The sequence below is a fragment of the Parambassis ranga genome, chromosome 21, assembly GCF_900634625.1.
Source record: "Parambassis ranga chromosome 21, fParRan2.1, whole genome shotgun sequence".
Lineage (NCBI taxonomy): Eukaryota > Metazoa > Chordata > Actinopteri > Ambassidae > Parambassis > Parambassis ranga.
Window position 1 is genome coordinate 9,768,428 of NC_041041.1, and position 26,734 is coordinate 9,795,161.

Consider the following 26,734-nt stretch of genomic DNA (forward strand, 5'->3'; position numbering starts at 1 on the left):
CTGTGAACACTTCCCCCACTGAATTCTGCTCTATCTGGATTCATCTAAAAGTCTGTCCAAAAATAAGTCATGAGTTGGCAGGTCCTCGCCAGGTGGGGGGCAAGCTGGTAGAGCTGGCATGTGTAACAGTGAGCGGGCACTGGACCCAGCCAGTAGAGAAATGGACGCTTACCCCACACCCCAGCCATTATGCTGTAATCCTTCCTCGCTTTTCTGGAAAAACTGAATAGCACTAGAATCACTGACTCAATTTTTGGATCTCATTTTCATGACAAAGCGATTGTTCCCCTTTTACCTCCACTGTTGCTGTTTATAAACGTGGGAAAGCAGCGGGTATAAAAGGCAGCATTGGAAAGGCCAGTGCAACATCGAGACCTCAGGGGAACCATCACTCAGCATCCCAAGGCTTTCCCACACCTAGTGCATCCAAGATGGGCAGGGTGAGTCAAGACAAGAAGGCAGGACACTGAGGTTGTGGGTTAAGCATGAATATTTGGGTTCAATAACAATGACCAGTAATTTCCAGGTATTTATTGTTTACATTGTCTATTGTAAAAATGTAGGTCTTGTTGTGATGACTTCTGTCGGAATGTATTTGACACATTTCCGAATGGATGCTTATACTCTCATGTGTTTATTCCTCCAGATCATTTTCTATGAGGACAAAAACTTTCAGGGCCGCCGCTATGAGTGTGACAGCGACTGCTCAGACTTCCAAGCCTACCTGAGTCGCTGCAACTCCATCCGTGTGGAGAGTGGAGCCTGGGTAGTGTACGAGAGGCCCAACTACCTGGGCTACCAGTATGTCCTGACCCGGGGGGAGTATCCAGATTACCAGCGCTGGATGGGACTAAATGACCGCCTCAGCTCCTGCAAGATAATCCACTTTGTAAGTCAGTCAGTCTCCTGTTATCTGACATTCGAACATTGTTCATTGGTGTTCATGCTATGGGGGTTAATCAATGAAGGCCAATATCTGATCAGTCCATTTGTTTGATCAGGCTTCAATCCAGCTGACCCACAGCCTGCAGGCTCTTTCATACAAAAATCAATGCAGTTGGTACAAGCTGCATGAGTTTTCTGTTTATAAAGGCACAAAGGAGTCAACACATGGACTCCAAACACTGACTGACGGTGTTTGATTAATCTCAGTTATCTAAGTGACCAAAGGCTATTTTTAATTTGACTATTGTAGAGCAACTAATTATACATAAATTAAACTAAATGGCACTAAATCATCGCAGTTGCTTTTGTTTACAGGGGAGTTTATTCTCTTGTATGAACACCAGGTAGGTTGTACAGCAGTGTTTGCTGTTGTAATATTGACAGATATGTACAGGTTGCTCTTTTAACTGGAACTCTTGAGTGTACCAATCATTTGTAAAAAATAGATGGCTGAACTCCAAAAATGTACAAAGATGTAGAGCTTGAGTGGAATCGAGACGATATACGCAGGTTAGCTCACTACCTGTGACCTCCTGTCATTCAAACCTCTTTAATTTAGTTGTATAAAGGCTGTAAATATGTTCATTTCTTGTGGTAGGTTTTGACATTTAACATGGGAGTCTAGAGGATTGAGTTGCTTTTGGATCCAGTAAACTCACGAGAAGTCATCTTGGTTTTGCTACAAAAAAAATCAAATCTTACCCCACATCCCATCCCTATTCTTTCCCAACCCCCTGCACTAACAGCCATTCTCCTCCTAAACCTCTCCCGTTCATCTCCCCTTCTATGACCTTCCAGACTAGTGGGGTCCAGTACAAAATGCAGCTTTATGAGAAGGCAGACTTCGGGGGCCAGGCCTTGGAGGCCACAGAGGACTGTCCTTCCCTCTTGGAGAAGTTCCGCTGGCGTGAGGTAAACTCCTGCAAAGTGTTTGACGGTTGGTGGGTTTTCTACGAGCACCCCAACTACAGCGGACGCCAGTACTTCCTAGAGAAGGGGGAATATCGCAAACCTGGCGACTGGGGTGCTGTCAGTCCTACGGTTCAGTCCTTCAGGCGTTTCACTGAATGATTTAAACTCCACCTTGCAATGATGTACACCCTGAAATTTGACTCTTGTGATTTTGAACTGAGGTCTCAAAAATAAAACATGTCCAGTAAAGCAGACCAAAGACATACCTTTGGCCTTTTTCTTCAAGTTGTGTGGTCTAGTATATATAGTATATCTACTATAGTTGTTAGTGTGTCCAGTAGTACACAGAAAAAAGAAAGTTAGAAGTGAATTTGGTAGATTAATTTTCAGATATGTAGACAAAATACCTTGTAAAACATTGGGAAATCCATGGCAACCAAGTGAAGACAAGTTCAGCATGGCATTTTCACATATATATGATACATATATTCATTAAGTCGCAACCATTAAGGAATTACATTTAAATAATGCCCCTGTTTTCTCAGCAAATATGGGTTAACGGCCAGCTTCTCATCATACAAGACAACAAGTTTTCTTCTAATTATTACATCTTGTCACTTAATGTGTAACAAAAACAAACAGAGGTCATTTGTTTGGTCCTGCTCACAGAAACGCTCGAGTCATCCCAGCAGCGCATGTCTGAGGTTCACATTGACAAGCTGAGAATTCCAGTGAGTCCCAAAGGAAAAACAGTTCCCTCCTCCACCAATCAGGAGCAGCTCTGGCTCCTCAGACTCCACCAGCTCAGTGCAGAATGAGTGTAGCATCAAAGGCCAGGGCACCAAGGTCTGCACACAGCAGAACACAAACAGAGGTTTATTATTCAACCCAGGCTGTGACAACATGAGGTGACTGTGCAGAATGTGAATGAATGATAACTGACCGTGTCCAGATAGAACTCCACACTGCTGCACGTGCTCATGTTGATGACTAGAATGCCTGGTACACCGTCTGAATGGAGCCAAACTCCTCCCACCACCACCAGCTTCTCAGCGATTACATGGGCACAGTGAGAGTATCTAAACACAGAACGTCAGGTCTCATTCAAAGGCTTCTGAACAGGAAACTTTACTTTTACAGCACTGGATAATCACAGGGACATCAGACCTGGGAACAGGTGGGGGGTGCACATCCATTCTCTCCCAGCAGAAGCCTACATCAGTTGGCCTCAACACCACCGTGTCACCCAATGGCACTCCACCTCTGCTCAGTCCTCCAAACACCACCACGCCACCCTGATAGGAACAGGCTGAGTGAGAGTGACGAGCCTCTGGTGCAACGCCCTCTAGTGGCATCTAACAAAATGATACACAATTTAACAAATCAACAAATCAAATATAAAAAGAAAGTCACAGGTCAAGAACACAAACATCTTGCAGGATAGAAGAGTTTAAATAATTGAAGGGTTTTTTCACTGCAGGACACATGAATATGGCATGATTTAATGAGTGACTTTCCATTTAACAGCCCTTTTATATATACCACACCTCAGTCCAGTGCTTCTGTTTCAGACTCAGGAAGTAGCCATCACCCAGAGCTGCCTCTGATTCGTTCTTCCCACCAAACACAAAAAGAAAGTCTCTGTCTGCAGAAAATGTGACAAAGATTCACCAGAAGTCAGTAAAGTATTAATGGTATGACAGAAGGAGGAGACAGACTTCCTGTTCTGTCTTACCTTTGTGGCTGACCATAGTAGCAGTGTGCCGCCATCTTGGTGGCGGAGGATTACCCAAACAGACCATCTGCTCCACACACACCTTCACTGCATCTCTGCCTTCTGTCTCTGTAAGAGGACCACAGGTCATTTTGAAAAGGCTCTTGATTGGGTTGAGTGGGGAGGAGCGGCCTCCATAAACCACCACACCACCTCCAGGAAGGCCGGTCGCAGTGTGGTAGAGTCGTGCACCTGAAGAGTGAATAAAGGTAAGATGTAATTTTTCCTCACTTTCTCACTGAATGTAGTGCAAGGAGTAAAAACTTCTGCTCACCCAGATCTGCAGACATGTCCACGCTGATGGCTCTCCAGCCTTCTTGGCCTCTTAGGAGGAGTCTGGACAACAACCCTCTGCCTCCTCTGCTGGATCCTCCTGTCAGCAGGACCTGCTCTGGTCTCAGCAAGGTGGACGCCATCCCCAGCCCCTCTACATACACCGGTAAGCTCTGTGCACTCAGGACTGTGGTGCTCCAACATGGGCTAACGGGTGACCCTTCAGATACAAAAATCCAACAATGTACAAAAGATGTCACAAATTTGTTCTGTTCTATGAGCTGGAAATAAAAAGAAAGCTACCTGGATGACAAGTGAGCAAAGCCTGTGCCATCAAAGAGCCTCGAGCTGCAGTGAGGATGAAGTAGTGGGAACATTTCTGGTGCCACTCCTAATTTGAGACAGATGTGGATTAATGCTCAGTTGAAAATGTGATACAATGAAGAACAAGAGAGAGACAATGACAAACCTCATATTCATCAAAAGGCTCCAGGTGCCGCACTCTCTCTCGCTCCTCCTCAGGGACGAGCCCCAGGAAGAAGTCATTCATATCCAGACACACACACTGCTCCCACCCCTGCAGACAAACACACACTGGTTCAACAAAGACAAATATATTTAAACACAAGGCTTCCACACAGGAATATTAACAGTGTACCTGTGTTTTCACAGAACTGAGTCTCAACTAACTTCCAGGGAGACTTTGTACAGGTGACGTTATAATTGGTTTGGTACTTGAAGTGCTGAATGCTAAGATTATAACCTGACATTTTTCAGAAAACTTTAACACTGTCTGCATATACATTTTATTCAAAGGGGTTTCAATCACACTATAAGAGCAACAGAAACAAGATATTTGTATACTGGCCTTGTCCAGGAACCTTTGTCTCTGTGCCTCTGTGTCTGGGTACTGTTGGAGCGCATGCAGAGTTGAGTTCAGTTTGAGAAAATGTTCTTGCATGACTTGACCAAACGGGTCATGTGGATGGATCTGCTCATAGATTACAAAGAGGGACTGAGGCAGGTGCTTTGCTGCCCAGCCAATAACAGCATCTGACCTGAAAGACAATAAACCATTTTTTTCCTTTGCTACACAGTGAATCAGTTCAGATTTATTTGTGAATAGTGCTAACTGTACCACTGTGTTTCCATGTAGGTGAGCACCACTTCAGAGAGAATCAAGGTTGGAGCAGCCCAGTCCAGTCCAGCCAAACCCAGAGCCTCTTCCACCTGAGCTTCCTCCCTAACATCCACCCCTAAAAGACGGTACTGACTGCTGGACACATAAACAGGCCCTAAAGACACACAGGCAGACATAAAAAAATAAACTCATGAATGTACTCGTGTACATATATATATTTATCAGGCCTGAATAGAAAAGACTGACCAGTAGGACAAAGTAGCAGAGAGTCTAACATCCCCCTCAGTGTTGAGTTAGAGCTGATCAGGGCCAGTTTGCGTCTGGTGACATCAGGAAAATCTACCTCAAACACTACAGTCTTGCTCAGAACTTCATCTGCGTGCAGACGGAAATACAGAGAGTCGAAGCCGGCACCCAGAGACAAAATCTACAAAGAAAGATATTATATATAGATATATATAGCAAAACATAAAATACACAACCCTGTATGAGGTAAACACAGATGTGTTTCTGTTAAACTCACCTGTCTTTTGGGGCAGTTCTCTGTAATGTGTAGAAACCTCCTCACACAGTGATCAACAGCTCTCCAGCGCACATAATAACCCCTAAAACATACAATGAAACAATCATAAATCACAACCAGAGTCTCCTGTTTGTGTGTCCACCACAGTGAGTAAAGCCTGCCGAACCTGTTGATGAGCGGAGCTCGTCTGGCTGATTTGCACACGAAGTGTTGGAGGAAGGCATCGTTGAAGTAGCCCTGTGCTGCTGCAGACACTTTGCTCACCACACTACTGTCATTGGTTCCCTGTACCTGAGGAAGCAACAAAGAGTGGGCAGCGATATCTTTATTTATCTTCATTAAAAACGATGGAATACAGGCATCCAGGGCAGCTGCTGTATTTACAATATAACTTATTGATAAACACGTTAGTTTCATTCATCATAGTTAAAAAAAAGTTCACAATGTTAAAACATTTTAACATAAATTTGTAATATGTAGACTTCAAACGATTAAATGTAACTGGGTTGGGGCGCATCATTCCTCTGACCTCTACTACAACAGAAGTTGGATGTAAAAAGAGATTCTGTCATCAGTGAAAACACGCCGCACTCACCGCTGTGTCTCTCCCCTGCTTCTTCCCTTTTGTTGGTGACATGGTGGCGGCAGGTCGTCACATCACTCCGCAGTAACAACCCTACACTTTGTCTGTTTAATACTTGTTTACATTAGACTGTTGTGTGTTTTGAGCTGTCCCCTGATCAAAATAATTCAAACATCCTTCACGTGGTAAAAACTTCCGCGTCTCCTCTGAGCTGCGCTCTGGCGCCCCCCTGCGACCTGGAGGACTCTCTACAAGAATGCCGTTCAAAACGCCACTTCAGTCAAAACCACCGTCAAAACAATTATTTAACTAATTTTTGTGACTTACTGTCTACACGGTTCATTGTACATTTTAAATACATATTTATTTTGTATCAGATTGTACCTTCACATAACATAATATTTTAAGAAATATTTCTAAATGTAATGAAACATCTCCTGTAATTTAAACTTTTTGAATAATAATAATAATAATATAATCTAAAAACCTCTTAACAATAATAATATTTCTGGAATGTTCCCCAGATGTTGTGTAAAGGTTTCTCTAATGCCAAGAAACCTTTTTTAAGTGTTGACAAAAATTAATGTTCGGAGCTTGATTAGTATTTATTTATTATTATAAAATAACTTTATTTTGTTATGCCGTTATGTGTGTAATGTTGGAAATACATTTGTAGCTTGTGTGTTTAAACTGCTGACAGACAGAACAGAATGCGGTTCTTGTCTTCACAGGGCTGACAATGCGGCACTCATTGCGCATGCGCCGTTACACACGTTATACAGGAAGTGTAACATTTTCTTCTACCAGCTGATAGCCAAATTGTCAACAGTGAAGCCTGCGATACCTGCGCCGCTGAGCCGACAGTATAAAAGGTAAATATGCTCACGTTTCCTTCTCGCTGTAAACATGTTCATTCATATGAAGACGTCATACTGCTGTGTTTAACCGGGCGTCGAAATATGAAGCCTTGACTCAGTTTGGACTCGGGAGGTCGGAGCGGCGTTCCGTTAGCACATAACGCAAGATAAGAGCTGCTATCTGATAACATTTGTTGAGTGACTTACCTCACCCTGGAAGCGAGAGTCCCGGTGGGCCGTGTGTATGTGGGTGTATGAGCATGTCTTCTTCTGTGCAGACAGCTCGCAGCATGGCGCTCAGGTTAGAATGTTTTACATTCACCGCAGTGATGGAGGGTTAGCATCGAAGCTGTGAGGACAGAGACAGGCGCAGCGTCCATCTCTGGCTTCAATGCTGCTTATAAGTCACTGGATTTAAATTGCAAACTTTATTGCATCTTTGATCGGCTTTTCTCCAAATGGAATCCTTGGACTTCATGGAAGCTCTGATTAGACCTCTGCTGTGTGGTATATGATGAGAGCACAGCAGACATTAGACAGATCCACACCCATCTAATAAAACTGATCTTTAGGCCAACTGCCACACCTTGAGTACACGATTATTAATATTATGATGATATTACAGTAAAATCATGGAACAAGTCATTTCCATTTTTATTCAATGTGTCTGACTCAGAGTCAGCTGACCTAAAACCCAGGTCAACATCTCTTTGACACTAGTCCAGTATCATGATAACTTTTAACAACACAACTAACACAACATTTTAGGACTAACCGCATCTAACACTTTCTACTGAGCTGAAATTAGCAGTGTGATGGAAGTGAAGGGAAGTAACATGTTTGTGGTATTGGAGGTGTTATTGTTGATTTCCATCTATTGCACTGACTCATCTGTGACATATATCACAGATTATAATCAGACTAGACCTAAATACATCTGATGCATCTGAAGGTAAAAATGAACTATTATCCTTTCTGTTTTTTTATGCTGAAAATGTGTCACTTGTTTGTCTTAGTTTTTAATCTGTCCATCCATATGCTTCCACTGTTTCATTCACATTTGCAGTAGAAGAGTTTTTGAAAAATGTAGCTCTCTGTAATGTAGAATAGAGAAGCTAGCCAAAACCTCGCTGTCACACAGGGAATTTTAGAAGGCTCGCCAGGTATTGCTAAAACTCACCCTGGATAAACCTGTGTGTACAGTTGGCAACATGAAACACAATGTAAGGTTGTGTTTGAGAGACACAAGGTAGCAAGGGCTTAGTATTCCACCTCATAGTGCTATCTATTGGCTCCCAGGTTCATACACAGCTGTACATTTCACAGTTTTTAATCTTTCAAACTATGTTACACGTCACTTTTTGTTGGAACACATGCGCACACCTTGATGCAGAAAGCTGTGGTTAACAAACAAAAGCATGAACACTGTTGTGGTACCAGTTATCTCTGACTGTGAGTGTGGGGATTGTTGGCTCTGTCCAACACCCTTACAAAACTCTGAACTTTGGACATTATGAATCCACTTGGAAAAGCTTCTGTTGCCTTGAGAAAAGAGAAGAAGTGTATGTGACTGCTCTTCATGCATGCCTGACAGATCTTAGACACTCTGGATCCCTGTAGACAGACACATTTAGATAAGGTGACACGATTTTATCTCTTCACCTTTGTCCAGACAGAACAGAGTTAAAGGCATCAACGGCGGGACTCGACCACAGTCAGTTTGAGACGTGGCCCAAGTGACTGATATCCAAGAAGCATCTGTCTCCACACCAGGGAGGAGACTCAGCCCCCCTGCTGCTGGCCGGTATGAGCTCCAGAGGGAGCGGAGGCCGCTCCAACGGCACTCTACCACAGACCAAGATCTGCCAGTTTAAGCTGGTGCTGCTGGGCGACATGGCTGTCGGCAAGTCCAGCCTGGTGCTTCGTTTCGTCAAAGGGCAGTTTGATGAGTTCCAGGAGACAACCATCGGAGGTGAGGACTAATCAGCTGACAAGGGGGGGATGGTAAGAAGATACTGAGTGATGGTAACCCATTTTGTTGTCTTGTGTGTGTCCAGCTGCATTCCTGGCTCAGTCGGTGTGTTTAGATGACACTACGGTGAAGTTTGAGATCTGGGACACAGCAGGACAGGAGCGATACCACAGTCTGGCTCCCATGTACTACCGCGGAGCTCAGGCTGCTATCGTCGTCTTTGACATCACCAAGCCGGTACACAGCCACAGATTAACACATCAGTTCATACATGTCTGTGCAGAATGTGAAATACTATGCGATAACTGATGCTTTATTTTACTCCAGAACTGTAAAATATTTAATATACTCAGGAGGCACAGCATGCCTCCTAACTGACAAATAAATACGTATGCTGTTGTTTTATTCATGCACAGATTCTGTGACCTCTGTCATTTATCCTCATATTTACAGTTGTGTTGTTGTTTTTTTTCTTGGTGCTGTGATTGTGTGTGTCTAGGAGACTTTCGAGCGGGCCAAGGCCTGGGTGAAGGAGTTGCAGAGGCAGGCCAGTCCTAACATTGTTATTGCCCTGGCAGGTAACAAGGCTGACCTGGCAGAGAAAAGGCTGGTGGAGTATGAGGTAACCGAGCAGCAGCTAACACCTGCGTACACAGATCATTAAACAGATAATGGTACCGAACCTTAGGGGAAGGTTCCGGCATCTGGTAGAATGGAGACTATTATTGATTATTGAATTTAATTATACCCGCTGTATAATGACAATAAAGGCAATTAATTTATTCGTTTTTCAAGATGTTATGCCACCAGATTCATTCAAGAGGCAATTTGCTAGAAAACTCTATAATAGAACATAAATCTTTACATTGCAGTGTAGTGTTTTTGGTAATTACTTTCCTGCGTGTTTGTGTTCTGTATGTGAAGGAAGCCCAGACATATGCTGAAGACACCGGCTTGCTCTTTATGGAGACCTCTGCCAAGACCGCCATGAATGTCAATGAGCTTTTCCTGGCCATCGGTGAGTGCGCTTTTATATCCGATAGAGGACAGACCATCATTCCTGGATCAAAACATTGTACATGTATTAATCCTCCTCATGCACATCACTACAGTTGTCTTGTATGCATAAATGTTCAGTGTCTCATTGTGGATATGGATAGAATTTCTTCACCTTTTCATACTGTGTCTATTATTTTCTCTGGAGGTAACTTAAAGTCTTTCAATGACAGCTCAACCTTCTTAATGCTGAAAGCAGAGTTTTGTCATCATACGTTTAGCACTTCATCCTCTCTTCTTCCTGTAGCAAAAAAGATGCCAAAAACAGACACCCAGAACCCCACACATGCAGCACGGCACCGGGGAGTTAACCTCCAGGACCCAGACGCCCACTCCACCCGAGCCTGCTGTGGAGGGAACTAGACCTCCTCAATTTACCCCACCTGTATCCCACCATCCACACCACCGCAGCCCTTCTATCATCTCGTGTCCAACCAACAGGGTGAGCCTGATGTGGGGAAAATCCAGTGTCCATTCACCACCCCCCCCCCCCCACCCTGCATTCATCCTCCTGTCTAAGCAGACAGAAATTCAAATGAGAGAAGGAGGAGGTGAGCAGAGATGGAGAACAGAGATGCAAAGTTTGACATGTGAGTCTTTCGACTCTGTTTTGGGGAATTACAAGTGGAGGTAAAGACTGGGAGGAGGAAAATAAAGACTGTGGCAAGCCTGTTGTAGTATTTAGCACCGGTTGTGAAATTCCTTTCGTTTTCACTCGCCTTGCATCATTTGAGTCACAGCCCTGATTGTGTAAAAATGCACAAACTGAGCAGCACACACTAGAGAGGAAAGGAGGAAAATAAGGGCGGAGACGTAGAATACAGAAGCCAAACGGTTTGCTATAAGGCTGCTTTCTACTCACATCTGCTTGCTTCACCTCCTCTAGGTCCTGAATTGATCAAAGCCTGCTGTGAATAATGCCACATATTAAAACTCTGGAATGATGTGTAATCCTCCTGCCTGGCTCCACCAAACCCAATAAGACCCCATGGCACAGTTTGTCCAACATCAGTCAGTTTGTTCATATTTAAAGCCAAGTGTTTAGGCCTCTGACTGCTGGCTGTGAAGCTCCAATGACCTCCAGTCTAGATAGAAACTACTAAACTTCTACAAAGTTTTAAGACTGGTGTTTCATAGATACATTTGGCTAAATGCATTTGCTTGTTTCATGATGTTGCAGTGCAGTGTTTGAGTATTTATGTGACAGAAACAGCAGTGCTCCAGAGCTGACATGACACTGTGAGAGCAGCTGTAACTCATTACAGACGCATTTAGCCCATTTTAAAACATTGTCTTGCAGGAGCTCATCTACTGAGCCGAAAAAAGTATTTCGGGGGCAGGTGTGAACTGGCCTGTTCAGAGTTTGTTTTTTTATTATAGTGTAATATAACATCCAGTGTGCAGCTTTCCAATCTTTCAATCACACAATTCCCCTCCATTGCTTCTTCCTGTGTTCTGCTGTTCTGTCTTGCTACTCTTGCGTTGTTGTTAGTGTAACGGGAAGGGAACTGTGGTGTTGACTGAATAATCAGCGCCAAGCACGCCTCCCCAGTTTAAAGGTATTTAGATTTTTTTCAAAAAAAAATCTGGTCAAAAACCACCAGAGCTCCAACAAGAAAAGCTTCAGCAGTGTTTCCACTGCAGGAAGTGAAGGCTGGTGCAGGAACAGCACCTTAATCAGTCCATTCAGTATTTTCTTTGCTGTGTAGGGTCTACCAGACCGGCTAGAAGATGTTATTAATCTCATCAAACCTGTTTGACCTTTCTATTTAACCGCTTCTCCTCTTAGATGTTCTGTTATGGTTTCTGCTGGGTTGCTGCTTTTTGGACTCATGTTGTCTTTTGTGTACCTCTGAGTTTAATCATAATGCTGAGCTTAATCAATCAGGGTCAAGCTCCACCTTCCAGTTTTCAGGGCCACTCAGAAAGTACCCACCTCGTAGGTACTGATTTTTAAAACCTGAAAACAGCCCTGAAAGAAGCACTGCACATATGCACAACAGTGCAGGCTGCCCTAAAACAGCTTGATAGTTCCTGCAGTGGAAAAACATTCACACATTTCACAGATCAGTGTGAAGAAGCTGATGAAGGTCTCATCCCTGTTGGATTTAACTGATGTAAGGGCGCAGGTAGGTTAGAAAACATGAAGCTTCATGTTCAGTAAGTGCACGTCCTGTGTTTAATGTGTCACTCATCTGTCGTCAATCGTTGGTGAACCTGCACTCATGGTGATCTTAGATGGTTTTACTGATTGATGTATGAGTTGTGTGCTAGGTGGCTCTCTGAGGCTTAGCTGAAGAAGACCAAGAAAGACTTGATGAAAAGACAAAAAAGCAAAAGTGCCTACTCCCAGTTTTCTTTCTGAGAATCCTTCAGTGTGTGCTTCGTAGAATAAGTACAGGAAATCTATTTCCCTGACATCAGCTTGTACCATAAGTCAAGAACCCGGCTCCCCATCATTAGGCTAAACTGTATCGGCTCTTTGTATGGATGTAAAGAGATCTTGTCGAATACACTGTATGTTATATATTGTCTTAATTTTAATGAAAGTGTATGTTGATTTTAGCAGAGCACATTTGTGAACCTGGAATGGATTGTTTAAAGGACTCTAATCAATGTTATAAATCTGTTTGATTTAAACTAATAATGGTGTCCAGCGTAATCTTTATTTCTGCTCTGTTCAGAATCAGATACATTACTAAAATATGGTTAAATAACACTTTCTCCAATGAAAGCTAAAAGCCAATTTATTCTTTCTTCCCTTAAGAACTCATTATAAACTCACATGTAAAACAAAATAAACATTTGTGTCCTTTTATTTGTTCAATAGCTGTACAATTAATCAAATTAAAAAAAAATACTTTGAGGGTTAGGGTTATTTACTATATTGAAATTTCACATACAAAAAAATCAAGCCAAATCTGTTTTCTAAAATATTTTTGGTTTGATTAAAATATATACAGTTCAAATCTGAACAAAAAGATCCCCTAGAACAGTCCTTTATGCTCTTATGTAGTCTGACCTGAACAGCCATTATTAAAGGAACAAATACTTAAATTAATTTCCGTAAACTAAAGGAGAACTGAACAGACACCTCCTCCTGACTTCTAATCCTCACACTCGTCCTCCTCCTCTGCTGCTGCGTAGATGACCTGGTTCCTGCGTTTGATTCTAAGAGTGCTTCCTTTGCTGCCAGGTCCTTCAGCCTCGTGGCTGGTTCGCTTTAGGATGCGTGCGGTGGTGACTTCTTCATCATCGCTGCCTCCTTGTCCCTCCCTTTCTGCCCCATGAGCTGCTGCCGGTGTGGAATGGGAAGGAGGTGGCAGGTTCATCAGGTGGGGCAGATGAGTGGGTGAAATGCTAGATTTGGGCTCGGGTAGAACCAAGCGACTCGGTGTGTGAATTTCACCTGTGGGTTTCAGCACTGCCTCTTCTTTCTCTCCTTCCTCTTCCTCCCACTCATCCTCTATCTCAATCTCATCAGGATTGAATGAATTCGACAGTCCTGATGTATCAGTTGGATACTCACTTGGCTCATCTGCACTTCCTACACTTTGTCTGTCATCATCATCCTCCTCCTCCCCTCCTGTACTAGTCTGAGCTCTCCCTTGCTGACCCCCTCCCTGTCCCACCTGGGCATAGAGATCTGTGAGACCTAACTTTGCACAGAGCTCTGTTGTCTGAGGGTTGGTATTGTAGCTTGGGGGGGTGTATGGCTTGGGCTTGTTGGGTTCATATGACGGCACAGTCTTACTGAAGTTGTCTGGAATGGACAGATCACCACTAAGAGCCTCCACCACCTGCATCATTGCTGCCTCTGAAACTCCAAAGTCCCACCTAATGGTTTGGAGACAAACTGCATTATAAAAGACAAACGGAGTGTGTGCCTGACAGCTCAGTCACTAAGTGTGAGAGGAAACTGGCAGGGATGATACATACACATGCTCTAATTGCTTTAATGTCATAGCTAGTTGTTCTCTAAATATCTGTTTACCGTTCGTGTAAGCCATTATTCTCTGGAGGGTTCCAGGGGTAAGGGGTGGTCCTCTGAAGACTGTTGGTGGCCTTCAAAATAGCAAGCCACTCTGGATCATATTCCAGCCCATCTGAGGAATCTGATCTCTCTGGGACATCCACAATCTGAAATATATGTTGATATTTATTATTTGTCAAACTCACCTTAACAAAGAGTTGTGTAATAACAGTAGTGTTTCTCACCTGTAAGAAGTCCCTGTAGGGCAGACATTTATCCAGAGAGAGGAATTTGGTTACACGTGGGGCAGCATTACCTTTAGGCTAAAGACAAGACAATTCACTAAGCTGGTCTCATCAGTTTGTGCACTGTATTCATTGTGTTCATCCACAGCCACTACAGACAATTTGTTATTCTCACCTGATGCTGCATGACAGCAGCAAATTTGACATGAAGGTGTGCAGAAAACCAGTAGCTGGGCTGGAGGTAATTAAGCAGTTCCTCAGCAGCAGGACTCCCCAGAGTGTTAGACTCCACTTCCTGACGCAGAAACTTCTTTTTCCGCAACAATTCCTCTGTACTCCCATAGTAGTAAATCCCCCGAGGCCAGTCATGGCTCATGAAAATATCTATGGGCATCTGGATCTAGATGTAATCATTAATAAATCAGCATACAATATTTAGACACATAAGTGGACAATCTTTTGAGTTGACGTTTACCTGTTTTAATTTGAAAACCTCGATATTTCTGATGTGGTAGACGCTCCGCAGTGTTTCAGGTGTGTATGGAGGGAATTCATGGTGGCCTTAAAAAAAGAACATTAGTAAACACAGAGCAAGACAGCTTGTGTAACTTCTAATGTTTAAAACAGCTAAAAAAACACATGTACCCTTTCTGTAGTCATGGGATTTGAAGATTCCAGATAACCCGCCAATTCTGATCCCTTTATAGCGAATCACACCAGCGTAACCTGTATAAAGATGGTCCAGTCAAGCCTGTGCAGTATAAGATAGGCAGGTAGACATATCAGTTATCTGTTGGTCTTTACCCAGATAATAAATATTGGGCGCCACCCAGCCTCCATAAGGCAGCTCCTGCAGGTGGTTGGAAGCCTCATGGTTCCCTCCGATGAAAATGGTCAAAACTGGAGCCTTCTTCTCACCTGAATAGTATCTATAGCACCAACAGTAATTTGTAAAGTTTTTTTTTCCTTCACTTATATGTAAGAGTTTATACACAAATAAAAACAAAGAAAAACTGACTTGTAAAATGTCTGCATCGTCCTGTACTTGGCTGGCACCGCCATGCACTTCATGTCTCCCTCATTTCTCACTGCCTGGAAGTCTCCGCAGCACAACAGCAGGTCCACTTTCACCCCCTCCTTTTTCTCCAGGTACTCGATCGTCTCATAGATCTTGTCCAGTTCTCCATGACAACAGCCTTCCACTGCAATCTTCATGCTGCACAAAAGTCCCAGAAATATTCACACTGAGGGCTGGTCAGCACTTTGGTCTGACCTCAGAGCTTGAAACATCCACACACAGTTCAGTGATCTGTGGACAGACACAGAAAAACAAAGCTCAAAGCTTGCAAGTGGCAGAGCTAAAACTATAAGGTTATTTATAAGTTTAGATTTCTATTATAATTCCATTTATTTATGTGTTGTATGTTTGGACTTTTGGATGAACAAAAGCAATTATCAGTGATTTTTACAGATTTAAACAATAACTGGATGATCAGTCGGTCATACTACATTTAGTTGAAGCCACACTCGGTGAGTTTGACAGTCAATTGTCATGTTTGCACAGTTTTGAGACCACAATCAGACAATGATCACACAGAATGTAAACTATCAGCTTAAGCCACATATACAGAAAGAACGAATTAAAAACAAATAAGGCCTTACCACCAATACTTAATCTGGTCCTGGTAACAATATTGATATACGCCATTTATAAGCAACTTAAGATCTAGAACCAGCACAGACCACAACATACAAGCTAAATAGGCTAACATGTCGTAGCTGTTATATCGTATTGAAAGGTGAGCATATTTCTCATGCCAGAGCAAAATAAGAAACCCAAAGTGAGTACTTACATGGCTGGATGCACGACTAAAGTGTGTGTTTAATCCATGCATACGTTACAAATGTCCAAAAACCATGTTTTGTATTGCAAGTTTGCCGTGAAATAGAACAAAAATGAATTTTCCCACCTTGCGTCTTTCACTCAGAACGCATGCGCACTATTTACCAAGCCCGTGTTCCGTGTTTGATCCTTTGCAGCAGATTCGACAATAAGGATATGGAATTTAATTTTTATTATGTTCAGGTACTGTTTGTTATGAGCATAGATACATTGCTATATAGTACTTGAATTTCATTGCATTCAGTTATTAATTTTATGTTATTTATATTACTGTATCGAATCTAAAAGAAGGTGATGACAACTACGTCACATTTATAAACAACTTTTACCTAATTGACAAATCTAGGGTCTGTCAGACAGCTCGCCAAGTTAGCGGTGTTGCTTTTTGTTGTGTGTCTGCCGCTGGTGTGTAGAAAGGAAATTAAAGTTACCAGTTTTTATTTAAATGCTGACGGGGAGCTGCGCAATTTTGCTGCAGTTACTTTTTAAAGGCCGCTCACAGCTGCTCTGGGGGGCGGAGAGTCAACAGAGTGCTGCGCCGATTGGGGCGCTCGATCGGGGGAAGAGCGATGGCGTGCTTGTTGGAGGCCCCTCTCCGCATCAGCGTGCTGTCTGTGAGTGTCACTCTCCTAAAATGAATTTCAGTGTCATTTTACAGAATGCAAACTCAAAAAGTGTTTGGTTAATATGAATGGATCAGTCACAGGAAGCTATATGCTCTTCGGCTATGAAGGGCTAAGGTCTTATGTTAGCCTACAAGCTAAGTTTCCAACATGAAGCGCTGTAGCGGTCCACCTACGTGCTGCTGATGAGAACGATTTATATCATCGTCTAGCCCAGGCGGGCGGGAACTCTCTAAGAATTTTAAAATATACGCCCGTCCTTCCCGTCGGCCTGTTAAGGCGTGAAAAATGAAACGAGTAGTAGCTGTCACTGTCACCAGGAATGAGTTAGCAGCTAACTGCTAATTGTGACAGTCCTGTCACCAGTTTTGTAGTAACCTGGAAGCTTATAAAGAATGCACCATGCACAGCGGGACGCGAGTCCCCGAGTTAGCTTTTTATTGCAAACGCATTTTATTATAGCTTTAACTACTGCAGCTTGTTAATTTAGCACCTAACATTTGATGCTACAGGTAACGTTAGCTAACCAGTAGCTTACAGTTAAGCTAACGAAGCTAACTTAGTTGATTCACCGGTTTCACGTTTGTTTGAGAGAGTTTGACTGAGACAAAATAGCTGTTTCAGCCACCAGAGGTTTTAATAGGTTTCTAGAATTTTTCTAACAGGATGCTATTGGCCGTCAACTGTGACTTTGTTTAAGTTAACGTTTAAAAGCTAGAGGAGTGAAAACGGCATACTCAGGTCTGAAACGCCCCCATGGCACCCCCGCGGTGTGTGCGTGCAAATCAAGCTAATCCATATTTTATTTGGGACATCTTTTAATTTTTTTTAGGTTTTTAATATTAAAACCTTGCTTCGTTTGTGTAAACATTTACCCACGGTAGAGCTAATGTATCATGAAGTCGGTTTCTAAATCAGTGTATGTAGTCAGATATGTGCAGGTACAGAATGTGCTGGTGTGTTGGCAGCAGCAGCAGAGGCAGTATCTGTGTGTGTGTCAGCTGGCGTACGTTTACCTTTCTGGGGTCATGTGGAATGTTCTGGTCTAACCTGTCAGTGATATAAACACAGATTTCTGCCACTGAGTTCAATTTAGGACAGATGTCAAAGGTCCCTGGTATGGATGCTGCTGTATGTGTCAGTCTGCATGATTGTGTATGTATTGGCTGATTTTATTGAAAATCTAGTTTTTTGTTTTTTTGAACTTAAAAAATAAATGTGATTATCCGGACACACAGACAGAGTTGCTCTTTACTTAGATTTGCATACTTTAACTGTTAATTTCTGTTGTGTGTATGTATTTTGAATTTTTATATTTATCTTTACACAGGAAGTCACTGCCACCAGTCGCCATTATGTTGACAGACTGTTCGACCCCGACCCACAGAAAGTGCTACAGGGAGTCATGTAAGTCCGACTGTGATATAACATATATCTTCAATTCATCTATTATCGTATATCTTATCTATTGTTGACCTAATTTCTTTAACAGGTATGACAAGTATTGCCACAGTTTCCCTCTGTTCCTGAGTATTGTCTGTCACGGTGTGTAGGGGCATTGCCTCTGTGCTTACATGCACAGCTTTCATTTGGTGCTCTATTTTTTTGTTCAGCGCAGCTCCAAATCTCTCTCTTTCTGTCCCGACTGTGGTGACCTGGGCTTGGACTGTTTCATCGTTATTTTTAACTTCTGAGGAGACCTGCTCTGGTTACGGCTCGTACTGCTCCACTAGCCAACCACCTGACTGACTAACTGCCTGCTGTAGCAGTATTTTTCCACTAGCTTCACTCAGCTGCTACTTGATATCATCTGGGGGGGCACTACCAGAGATGAAGAAACAACAACATGGAAAAAAATGCAATGAATATGAATGAACAGGCTCTGTCTGTGGGATATCTGCTGATTATAACCTCCTTGTTATATTTCATCAGCACCACTGTGTAATAGGCATCTTTAATGCAGCATAATGTGATGTTGTCAGCTGTACTGTAATCTTAAACTTTGCCATGGCTGACTCATCGGTGTGTGTGACTTCACAGAGACATGAAGAATGCTGTCATAGGAAACAACAAGCAGAAAGCCAACCTGATTGTTCTTGGAGCTGTGCCACGGTATTTTTCAGCACACCTTCCTGTTTACATCACACATTCCTCGCATCATATAATATGCTGTGCCATATTGTAGCTTACATGTGCCTTTTCTTTGTGGTTTGCAGGTTACTGTACCTCCTCCAGCAGAGCTCATCCAGCTTGGAGCTGAGGACAGAGTGTGCCGTAGTCCTAGGCAGCTTGGCCATGGGCACAGAGAATAACATCAAGTCCCTGGTGGACTGTCACATCATCCCTGCCCTTTTACAAGGTTGGGACAGAAAAACATACTCCCCTGCTTGCAGGTTTAGTGTCTTTGATGAGATCCTCACAGCATCTTACGCATGTTGTGCTTGCAGGTCTTTTATCTCCGGACCTGATCTTCATTGAAGCTTGTCTTCGATGTCTCAGAACGGTTTTCATCAGTCCAGTCACCCCTGTGCAGCTGCTCTACACTGTAGGTTGTCTCAAACATATCTTGTCTGCTGGACACATAATTAGATTCAGTCAGAATCTAATCAGAAATCAGTCAGTCATTCAGTTCCTGTTTTTTGTTCTACTAAACTGCCTATGTTTGTCTTTAAGGATCCCACTGTGATTCCCCATCTAATGTCTCTACTAAGCAACTCGCAGAGAACACAAGAGTATATCACACAGATCTTCTCCCACTGTTGTAAGGTATTTGTTAGAATTTTGAACACACACACACACACACACACACACTCTCTCTCTCTCTCTCTCTCAAGGTCCATCATGGTCCAGACTGAGGTTCTTTGTTGATTAGACATTTTTTGTCTCCAGACCCCAGAGCACCAGACGGTTCTTTTCAACCATGGTGCCATCCAGAACATTGCTCCACTGCTCATCTCGCCCTCTTATAAGGTAGAAAGCTTCACTGTGATTGGATAGCTGGGTGTTGTGACTTTTCACATGCACTGACCTCCTGTTATTGTCCTGTAAAGGTCCGCATGCAGGCGTTAAAGTGTTTCTCAGTCCTGGCCTATGAGAACACCCAGGTCTCTATGACACTGGTCAATGGTGAGGAAGATTCTGCTCTACTTTGCTCTACCCTGCTCAGTCTTTTTAACTTTACTCTGGTTTCCTCTCATCTTCTTCTCAAGTTTATCTCTTTCTTTCTTGTCAGTGCTGGTGGATGGTGAGCTGCTCTCTCAGGTATTTGTCAAAATGATGCAAAGGGATCAACCCATTGAAATGCAGCTAACAGCAGCCAAATGGTGAGAGGCCTAAATTATTGTTGGTCATCATAAATTAATAACATTTGTCTGTACTTGCTCTAAAACTAAACCTCTCCTTCTCCAGTCTAACCTACATGTGTCGAGCGGGTGCCATCAGGACAGATGACAACTGCATAGTACTAAAGGTGAGGCTTTCACTGCTATTAGAATATTACATAATAATAATATTGGTGACACTTGTTTATTAAACATACATGTGACTTACTATCCAGACTCTGCCGTGCCTGGTGCGGATGTGCAGTAAAGAACATTTACTGGAGGAGCGGGTGGAGGGTGCAGAGACGCTGGCCTATTTGATGGAGCCTGACGTGGAGCTGCAGAGGATTGCCAGCACCACCGACCACCTTGTGGCCATGCTTGCCGACTACTTTAAATACCCCAGCTCTGTGTCTGCCATCACTGACATCAAGAGGGTGGGTCAGACAGCCTTAGTCGTGCCTTTACCTGTGAAATTAGTTTTTTGTCCACTGTAGGTCTCAGACATTTAGAGGCTTTTCTCAGTTTTCCTTTCTATTTTTTTAAATTTATCTTCATCTTGCTTCAGATAAAGTGGAAAAACTTGCTGTTTGTTATTTACTTTACTCTGCTTTGCAGCTGGATCACGACCTGAAACACGCACATGAACTGAGACAAGCTGCTTTTAAAGTTTATGCTTCACTGGGATCCAACGACGAAGACATCCGCAAAAAGGTCGGCTCTGGTATAATCTAACCCTAACCCTGTATAATTACACCATTAGATGTTTGTGTATTGATATCAGTCCTGTTTTCCTTTCAGATCACAGAGACAGAAAACATGATGGACAGGATAGTCAGTGGCCTGTCAGAATCCAGCATTAAAGTCCGTTTGGCAGCTGTCAGGTACGAAGTGAGTCTCTCTGGTCATCAGAAGTTCAAGGATGTGCTCACACTTGGAAGTTTGGTTGGTTTAGACAAAAACAGAAAATTGTAATGTCCTGTTTCTTAGTGAATCAGAAGATATAAAACAAAGGAAACTTATGATGTATACTTTAAAACCAAAGTTTGAGGTACATTTTAATTTATTACATCTCTGTTAAACACCCTCCTGGGTTTCTTTTTTTGTTTTTTGGTCCAGGTGTCTGCACAGTCTTTCACGATCCGTACAGCAGCTGAGGACAAGCTTCCATGATCATGCTGTGTGGAAACCTCTGATGAAGGTCAGTGGATCATACAACATATCAACAACGCACATCTGTCTATGGAGTTTTAGAGGCAGGACGTGAATGAAACGATAAATATTGAACTTGGTGTGTGTTTCTGTTGTGTGTAGCTGTTGCAGAATGCCCCAGATGAAGTTCTGGTCATGGCTTCATCCACACTATGCAATCTACTGCTGGAGTTCTCACCCAGCAAAGAGGTACATTCACAAACAGTTTAAATAGATGAGGTTTTACAGCAGTTTATTTTTTATCCCCTGGACTCATAGTTTTACAGTTTGGGTTCACTCTCCGCTCTCATAACCTCATTTCAGCCGTAGCTTTGAAAACCACCTGTGTCTTACCACCTGTTCAACAGATTCAGTGTGAGCTAAAACAGTCAGGGTTAGACTTACATTCATCAGGTGGACACAAAGAAATGGTGATGTTCTGAAGCTGCTGAATCTGTAAATAACCAAGTTTACTTATAATTATAATGCTGAGACATGTGTGTCTGTGTGTGTTTGTGTATTCTTGTTTTTGCAGCCCATCCTGGAGTCAGGGGTGATTGAATTACTATGCAGTCTGACCCAGAGTGACAGTCCTGCACTGAGGGTCAACGGGATCTGGGCACTGATGGTGACTATTTTAATCTTTAGAGCCTTTTACACATGTAGGTTTTACATTAGTATTAAAATCACAGAGTGTGTGCATGTCTTTCAGAACATGGCGTTCCAGGCTGATCAGAAAGTGAAGGTGGAAATCGTTCGGTGTTTGGGTACAGAACAGTTGTTCCGCTTGCTGTCAGACCCCGACGGCAACGTGCTGATGAAGACACTCGGTTTGCTGCGGAATCTGTTGTCAACACGCCCGGTGAGTGAGACACACAGTATCAATGTTATTTACTTGATTAGCACTCAGGGGGACCAGTAAAAGGGGGGCATCCTAACCAGGTGCCTGAATCACCTACACTGGCTTTATTTAACACAGAGGACCAGCAGCTCAACACTGAGCCCCTTCAGGATGACCAAGCTGACCCTGTCTCTTTCCCATTGTAAAGTAAAGACCATAAACTTAGCATAGCTGCCACTACTGTTTTGAATGTGTAAATACAGAAGAACACGAACATACCAGTACGCGGTCATTTGTGTTCACTACGGTGTTGGCTCTGTATAGGTTCAATGCAGAAATATGAATTAGGTTTAACTCATAGTTCAGACCACAAATCTATCAATTGCCCCTTGGATTCAGTATTAGAGGTACTTTATCATTAGCTATATTTGATTTGGCTACTGTAGTCCATGTATGCTTTTTATACTGTCATAGAAAACTGTGGCATCAGATTCTTGAATCTGCTGTGTGTATTTGAATGCATGTGGCCCAGAATGTGCTGAATATGAGTGATTTCTCTCAATATGATTGACTGTCTGTTGCTTTCCCTTCCCCTGACTCTTGTGTTGTCAGCACATTGACCAGATCATGAGTTCCCATGGGAAGCAGATTATGCAGGCAGTGACCCTCATTCTGGAGGCAGAGCACAGCATAGAGGTCAAAGAGCAGGTGAGTACCAATCATTTCATCCAGCTGCTGCACTGCAGAGTGGTTTTCAACATGCTGCAGAAGCACATGACAGTGAATCAGCTAAAAGTATGTATGATAAAGAATCAAATGCAATGTTGTTACACTTTTGTTTGTCAGACGTTGTGCATCCTCGCCAACATCGCCGATGGCAACACAGCCAAGGAACTCATCATGACCAACGATGACATGCTCCAGAAAATCAAATACTACATGGTACTGTGTATAATACTGACTGATTTGTGATTTTTTTTTTTTTTTTCTTTTTTTTTTTTTTTTTAATTAATTTTTCTGACTTCTGCCTCTCCAACAGGGACATTCGAATGTGAAACTGCAACTCGCTGCCACCTTCTGCGTCTCCAACCTGATCTGGAATGAGGAGGAAGGTAAGTGACGATATGAGTTATTAGAGAGATGTGTGCAAAGCGGAGGGTGTGTCGTACTTCCCGTGTTTCCTTAAGTTGTTTTTCAATGGAAAAATAGGAAACTTTAAAATGGCATTGAAAATAATAATTGAAATTTTCCTCAAACTGCTGCAATAGATGGAGAACAGTCACATAAACACCCCATAAAACCTCAGGCTTTTGATTTCATCACAAATCAGCTAAGGTGAAGATAGCATGTACAGAAAGTTTCGATAAAATCACAGTATTGATATACTGATTATCATTTTTCTAACTATGATCAGCTGTTGATAGAACAGCTCATCATTAACATTCAAGCCTGTCAGGCATGAATTGGATCTACTTAACTATTACTAGAGCACACAGAGGTCAGCACAGCTGGGGTCAGAAATTAGAGAGATAATGGTTGCTGCCATGGTAATTATGGTGCAATAAATGCTTGCAGTATTTATAAATCCATTTATGCCCTTTTTGGAACTCCGAACCTTTGATCTTGTTAATTTCCGTTGTCATTCAGCTGCACTGGGATTCTTCATTTTTGCAGATGTTGTCATCAGTTTTCCTCTCATGTGTTCTCAGGATCTCAGGAGCGTCAGGACAAGCTGAGGGAGATTGGCTTTGTAGACATCCTGCACAAACTGACCCAGTCCTCGGACCCAAACCTCAGTGACAGGTGGGCCACAACACCAAATCCCAGAGCAGAACATTCCTGTCCAAGTTATACTCCCTTTCTCCTGAAGGGGGTGTTGTTGTTTCTGTTAAATACAAGCGGCAACCTTCGGGGCTCAAAGTGGAAGCCCATGCGGAAGTGTCAAAACTTGTAATTCACGCTGCAACAGCTGGGGGTTGGCTCCAAAAGCGAGTAACTTCCCATATACTCCCATGTTAAAATGGCCGATTTCACAGCAGAAAAGAACATGTTTACGGCCTGGTACAAAAAATCGCTGTGGTCTCAGATGATAGGTTCTCTTCTAGTGTCAATTGTACGGGGGGTGAATTTTTTTACAACCCACTCGTTTCAATTGTATTCGGACTTAAATTTACGCATAATTCTGGGCGTTGCCGCTTGAGTGACAGACAGTTGACGTATCACAGCGTGAGTTTCCTGCTTCCACGATCGCCCGCCCCCCTAAACCCCGCTCGTGCCCCCCCTCTTTGTCCATATTCGGAGTTTTAGTTGACGTGACGCTGCCAACATGGCGGCGGTCATCACGTCCCGGAGCCTCCCACTGAGACTCAAAACGGCTCTTCAGAAACAAACGGGTGACGTCACGGAGGCTCTGTCCATAGTTTTTACTGTCAATGGTTAAATAGCACTGTGACACTGGAGCTCATCAAATCAAGATGTGCTGTAATTCCACATAATTATCTTAATTGACTCTCTATAAAGCTAGTAATTGTATCATCATGCAAAGTATACATGTACTGCTCTTAATTTGTAAATACATAAATTAAATGTTGGACTGCTTCTCTGTCTGTTAGGGCGAAGACGGCGTTGCAGCAGTACCTAGCATGACTACAATGGGCAGCGATCTTCTACTGCCAGCTTAACTAACAATCGTTGGGAGGACACCTGCCATTGGTTCTTAATTTTTCGTTGTGTTTAATCTTGAGGCTTGTTTTGTTGCACATAGACACCTTTTTTTGGACCTGTGGCTGACCTCCCTTCACCTCTCTCCCACCTCTCAGTACCAACACCTCACACTTGACGGTTTGCTCACATCCTGGAGACTCAGACTGTGATTGTTGGGAAATTAATGGTTAGGAGAGTTTTTGTTGTAAGTTTTTTTTTTCCTCTTGAAGTGAAATCTTTAAGGACCTGGTGACTTTTTTTCCTTTCTTTTTTGGAGCTGTCTGACACCAGGTGCCATTTTGGTGCTTCTGGACTCCGGTTTGTGGAGCTTCTGGTCTACAGGAGCCGGGCTGTTGGATAGCAAAGCTTCAATTTTTTTTAAATAATAATACTATTAATATTAATGTTTGCTTAAGGCATTGTAAGCAAGGACTTTTTGGAAAAAAACAGACTGCCTATTTTGAAAATTTGGGTGTTTTCTTTTTTGTGGATACATACCTCGTAAATATATAAATATATATAAATATAAACATAAATATATATTTTTGGATTTTTATTTTCCCCTGACCTGCCTGGTTGTTTTCAGTCTAAATCATGATTTCTGGCACAGCGAGGAGAATCAGACTTTAAACTTGGTCTGTGGAGGAGAAAAGGAGCAGAAATGTAAATTTCCTGGTTTCTCTTTGTTTTTGTTTCCTCACCACCCTGGTGCTGCACGTGCTGGAGCCTGTCACTTCTGTCCACTATCCTTATAATCCCAATGGGAAATGTAGTTTATGTCCGTTTACTTCGACCTCTCCACTTATTGATTAACAGGCACGAGTACACCAAGCACTGGAGAGGAGAGGACCTCTCCTGAATAAGACTTGATGTCTGCTGCTGTCTGTGCACTCTCTGCAGCCCTCCTCTCTCCGCGTTTGTCGAAGGGGATAAATGAAATCGCTGGGCCGGCTGGGTTTCTCTTCTCTGATGTGTTTTGAGAAGCGAGCAAGGACAGGGTAGATGTAAGGAGAAACAATTTGAGACCGGCCCCTGGAGGGTGAAGGCACCAAGTGCATCCACAGCAGAATCAAGTTCTACATTGTGTTTCACCCCTCTGTTATATAATTTGTTTACCCATCAGAAAATTTCTAGAGTGTTGTTCCCTGACATTTCAAACCTTTTCTGAAGCTCTGATAGAATGAATGTTACCAATGAAAATATATGCAGACCTGAAGAAGGATTTCCTCTGTGTTGCATCTTTATTCTGTGTCTCCTGTCTGGATTAAAGCACTCCGTGTTGTTTCATTGAAGAGATATCTGCAGCTATGAAAGGAATGGATTTATTGTGTTGTTTCTGTGAGTGGTCAGATATTCACCTATAAATTGCAACTGGGATTATGTCGACATTGGTCGGAGGAACTTTCAAAAAATCTGTATTGACCATTAGCTGCATTAGCTTAGAAGCTGACAAAACGTGATTTCTCCATAAAGTTTCCTATACATTGGTACTTTGGTTGATTTGATCACAAAAGAAGATTTAATAAAGTTGTAGAAAAGGGTGTCATATGATGCTGGGCACCATCTTTGACACTGAGCAGGTTGGAAGCATAGATTTTATGTAAATATGGATATAAAAATACACAGAAAAAAAGATGGAGGACACCACAGCGCTGCAAATGTGCCCCCTGGTGGCCGGCTGCAGTACAGTTCATAAACCCCACCACCTCCAGTTAAAAGTACTTTGCAAATAAAGTGTTCCCATAGGTGACTGATTTCATTGTTGACAGTTGTATGTGTCTGAAAGGTCTTTGTCTCTCTTTGTCTCCTGCTTGTATCATGTATGTTGTTCTGAGTGGAGCCACAAGACATTTTTAGTTTTTATGTTTAGATCCCGTTTAAAGTTTTTAAAGGAACGAT

At 42.7% G+C, this 26,734-nt stretch overlaps 5 protein-coding genes across 10 annotated transcripts; 3 read left to right on the plus strand and 2 right to left on the minus strand.

Moving 5' to 3' along the window:
• Positions 1–178: 178 nt before the first annotated feature.
• On the plus strand, positions 179–2,039 carry crygs2 (crystallin, gamma S2). The gene is made up of 3 exons (XM_028394427.1): positions 179–440; positions 647–889; positions 1,744–2,039. Exons 1-3 carry the CDS (start codon positions 432–434, stop codon positions 2,014–2,016), a joined length of 525 nt encoding a protein of 174 aa, XP_028250228.1. The 5' UTR covers positions 179–431; the 3' UTR covers positions 2,017–2,039.
• Positions 790–7,149, minus strand: lcmt2 (leucine carboxyl methyltransferase 2). Of its 3 annotated transcripts, none has more exons than XM_028394420.1 (15): positions 6,164–6,448; positions 5,735–5,859; positions 5,569–5,650; positions 5,292–5,472; positions 5,043–5,199; positions 4,773–4,962; positions 4,374–4,481; positions 4,208–4,295; positions 3,906–4,124; positions 3,593–3,823; positions 3,405–3,502; positions 3,025–3,212; positions 2,801–2,936; positions 2,525–2,705; positions 790–870 (listed from the first exon to the last, which is right to left on the minus strand). In XM_028394420.1, the coding sequence occupies exons 1-14, from the start codon at positions 6,203–6,205 to the stop codon at positions 2,538–2,540; spliced, it is 2,013 nt and encodes a 670-aa protein (XP_028250221.1). In that variant the 5' UTR covers positions 6,206–6,448; the 3' UTR covers positions 790–870; positions 2,525–2,537. The 3 variants fall into 3 exon arrangements, with proteins under 3 accessions (XP_028250221.1, XP_028250220.1, XP_028250219.1); XM_028394419.1 differs by lacking the exon at positions 790–870 and adding an exon at positions 7,038–7,149 and having other exon boundaries at positions 2,224–2,705; positions 6,164–6,399; XM_028394418.1 differs by lacking the exon at positions 790–870 and having other exon boundaries at positions 2,224–2,705.
• On the plus strand, positions 6,910–12,680 carry rab5b (RAB5B, member RAS oncogene family). 2 transcript variants are annotated; one of them, XM_028394425.1, is made up of 6 exons: positions 6,910–7,023; positions 8,681–8,980; positions 9,066–9,217; positions 9,480–9,602; positions 9,905–9,998; positions 10,284–12,680. In XM_028394425.1, exons 2-6 carry the CDS (start codon positions 8,815–8,817, stop codon positions 10,397–10,399), a joined length of 651 nt encoding a protein of 216 aa, XP_028250226.1. In that variant the 5' UTR covers positions 6,910–7,023; positions 8,681–8,814; the 3' UTR covers positions 10,400–12,680. The 2 variants fall into 2 exon arrangements, with proteins under 2 accessions (XP_028250226.1, XP_028250227.1); XM_028394426.1 differs by having other exon boundaries at positions 6,931–7,023; positions 8,685–8,980.
• A 156-nt stretch (positions 12,681–12,836) lies between these two features.
• Positions 12,837–16,244, minus strand: dbr1 (debranching RNA lariats 1). 2 transcript variants are annotated; one of them, XM_028393504.1, is made up of 9 exons: positions 16,108–16,244; positions 15,273–15,470; positions 15,059–15,183; positions 14,900–14,980; positions 14,730–14,815; positions 14,430–14,654; positions 14,255–14,332; positions 14,031–14,176; positions 12,837–13,873 (listed from the first exon to the last, which is right to left on the minus strand). In XM_028393504.1, the coding sequence occupies exons 2-9, from the start codon at positions 15,467–15,469 to the stop codon at positions 13,144–13,146; spliced, it is 1,668 nt and encodes a 555-aa protein (XP_028249305.1). In that variant the 5' UTR covers position 15,470; positions 16,108–16,244; the 3' UTR covers positions 12,837–13,143. The 2 variants fall into 2 exon arrangements, with proteins under 2 accessions (XP_028249305.1, XP_028249304.1); XM_028393503.1 differs by having other exon boundaries at positions 15,273–15,563.
• Positions 16,245–16,468: 224 nt separating this feature from the next.
• armc8 (armadillo repeat containing 8) lies at positions 16,469–26,057 on the plus strand. Of its 2 annotated transcripts, none has more exons than XM_028393833.1 (22): positions 16,469–16,771; positions 18,111–18,187; positions 18,821–18,892; positions 18,997–19,139; positions 19,228–19,325; positions 19,454–19,546; positions 19,670–19,750; positions 19,831–19,906; positions 20,013–20,103; positions 20,189–20,249; positions 20,337–20,537; positions 20,719–20,814; positions 20,902–20,984; positions 21,220–21,301; positions 21,415–21,501; positions 21,827–21,919; positions 22,004–22,153; positions 22,745–22,840; positions 22,979–23,074; positions 23,172–23,244; positions 23,842–23,935; positions 24,745–26,057. In XM_028393833.1, the coding sequence occupies exons 1-22, from the start codon at positions 16,727–16,729 to the stop codon at positions 24,776–24,778; spliced, it is 2,022 nt and encodes a 673-aa protein (XP_028249634.1). In that variant the 5' UTR covers positions 16,469–16,726; the 3' UTR covers positions 24,779–26,057. The 2 variants fall into 2 exon arrangements, with proteins under 2 accessions (XP_028249634.1, XP_028249633.1); XM_028393832.1 differs by lacking the exon at positions 16,469–16,771 and adding an exon at positions 17,864–17,935.
• Positions 26,058–26,734: the final 677 nt, after the last annotated feature.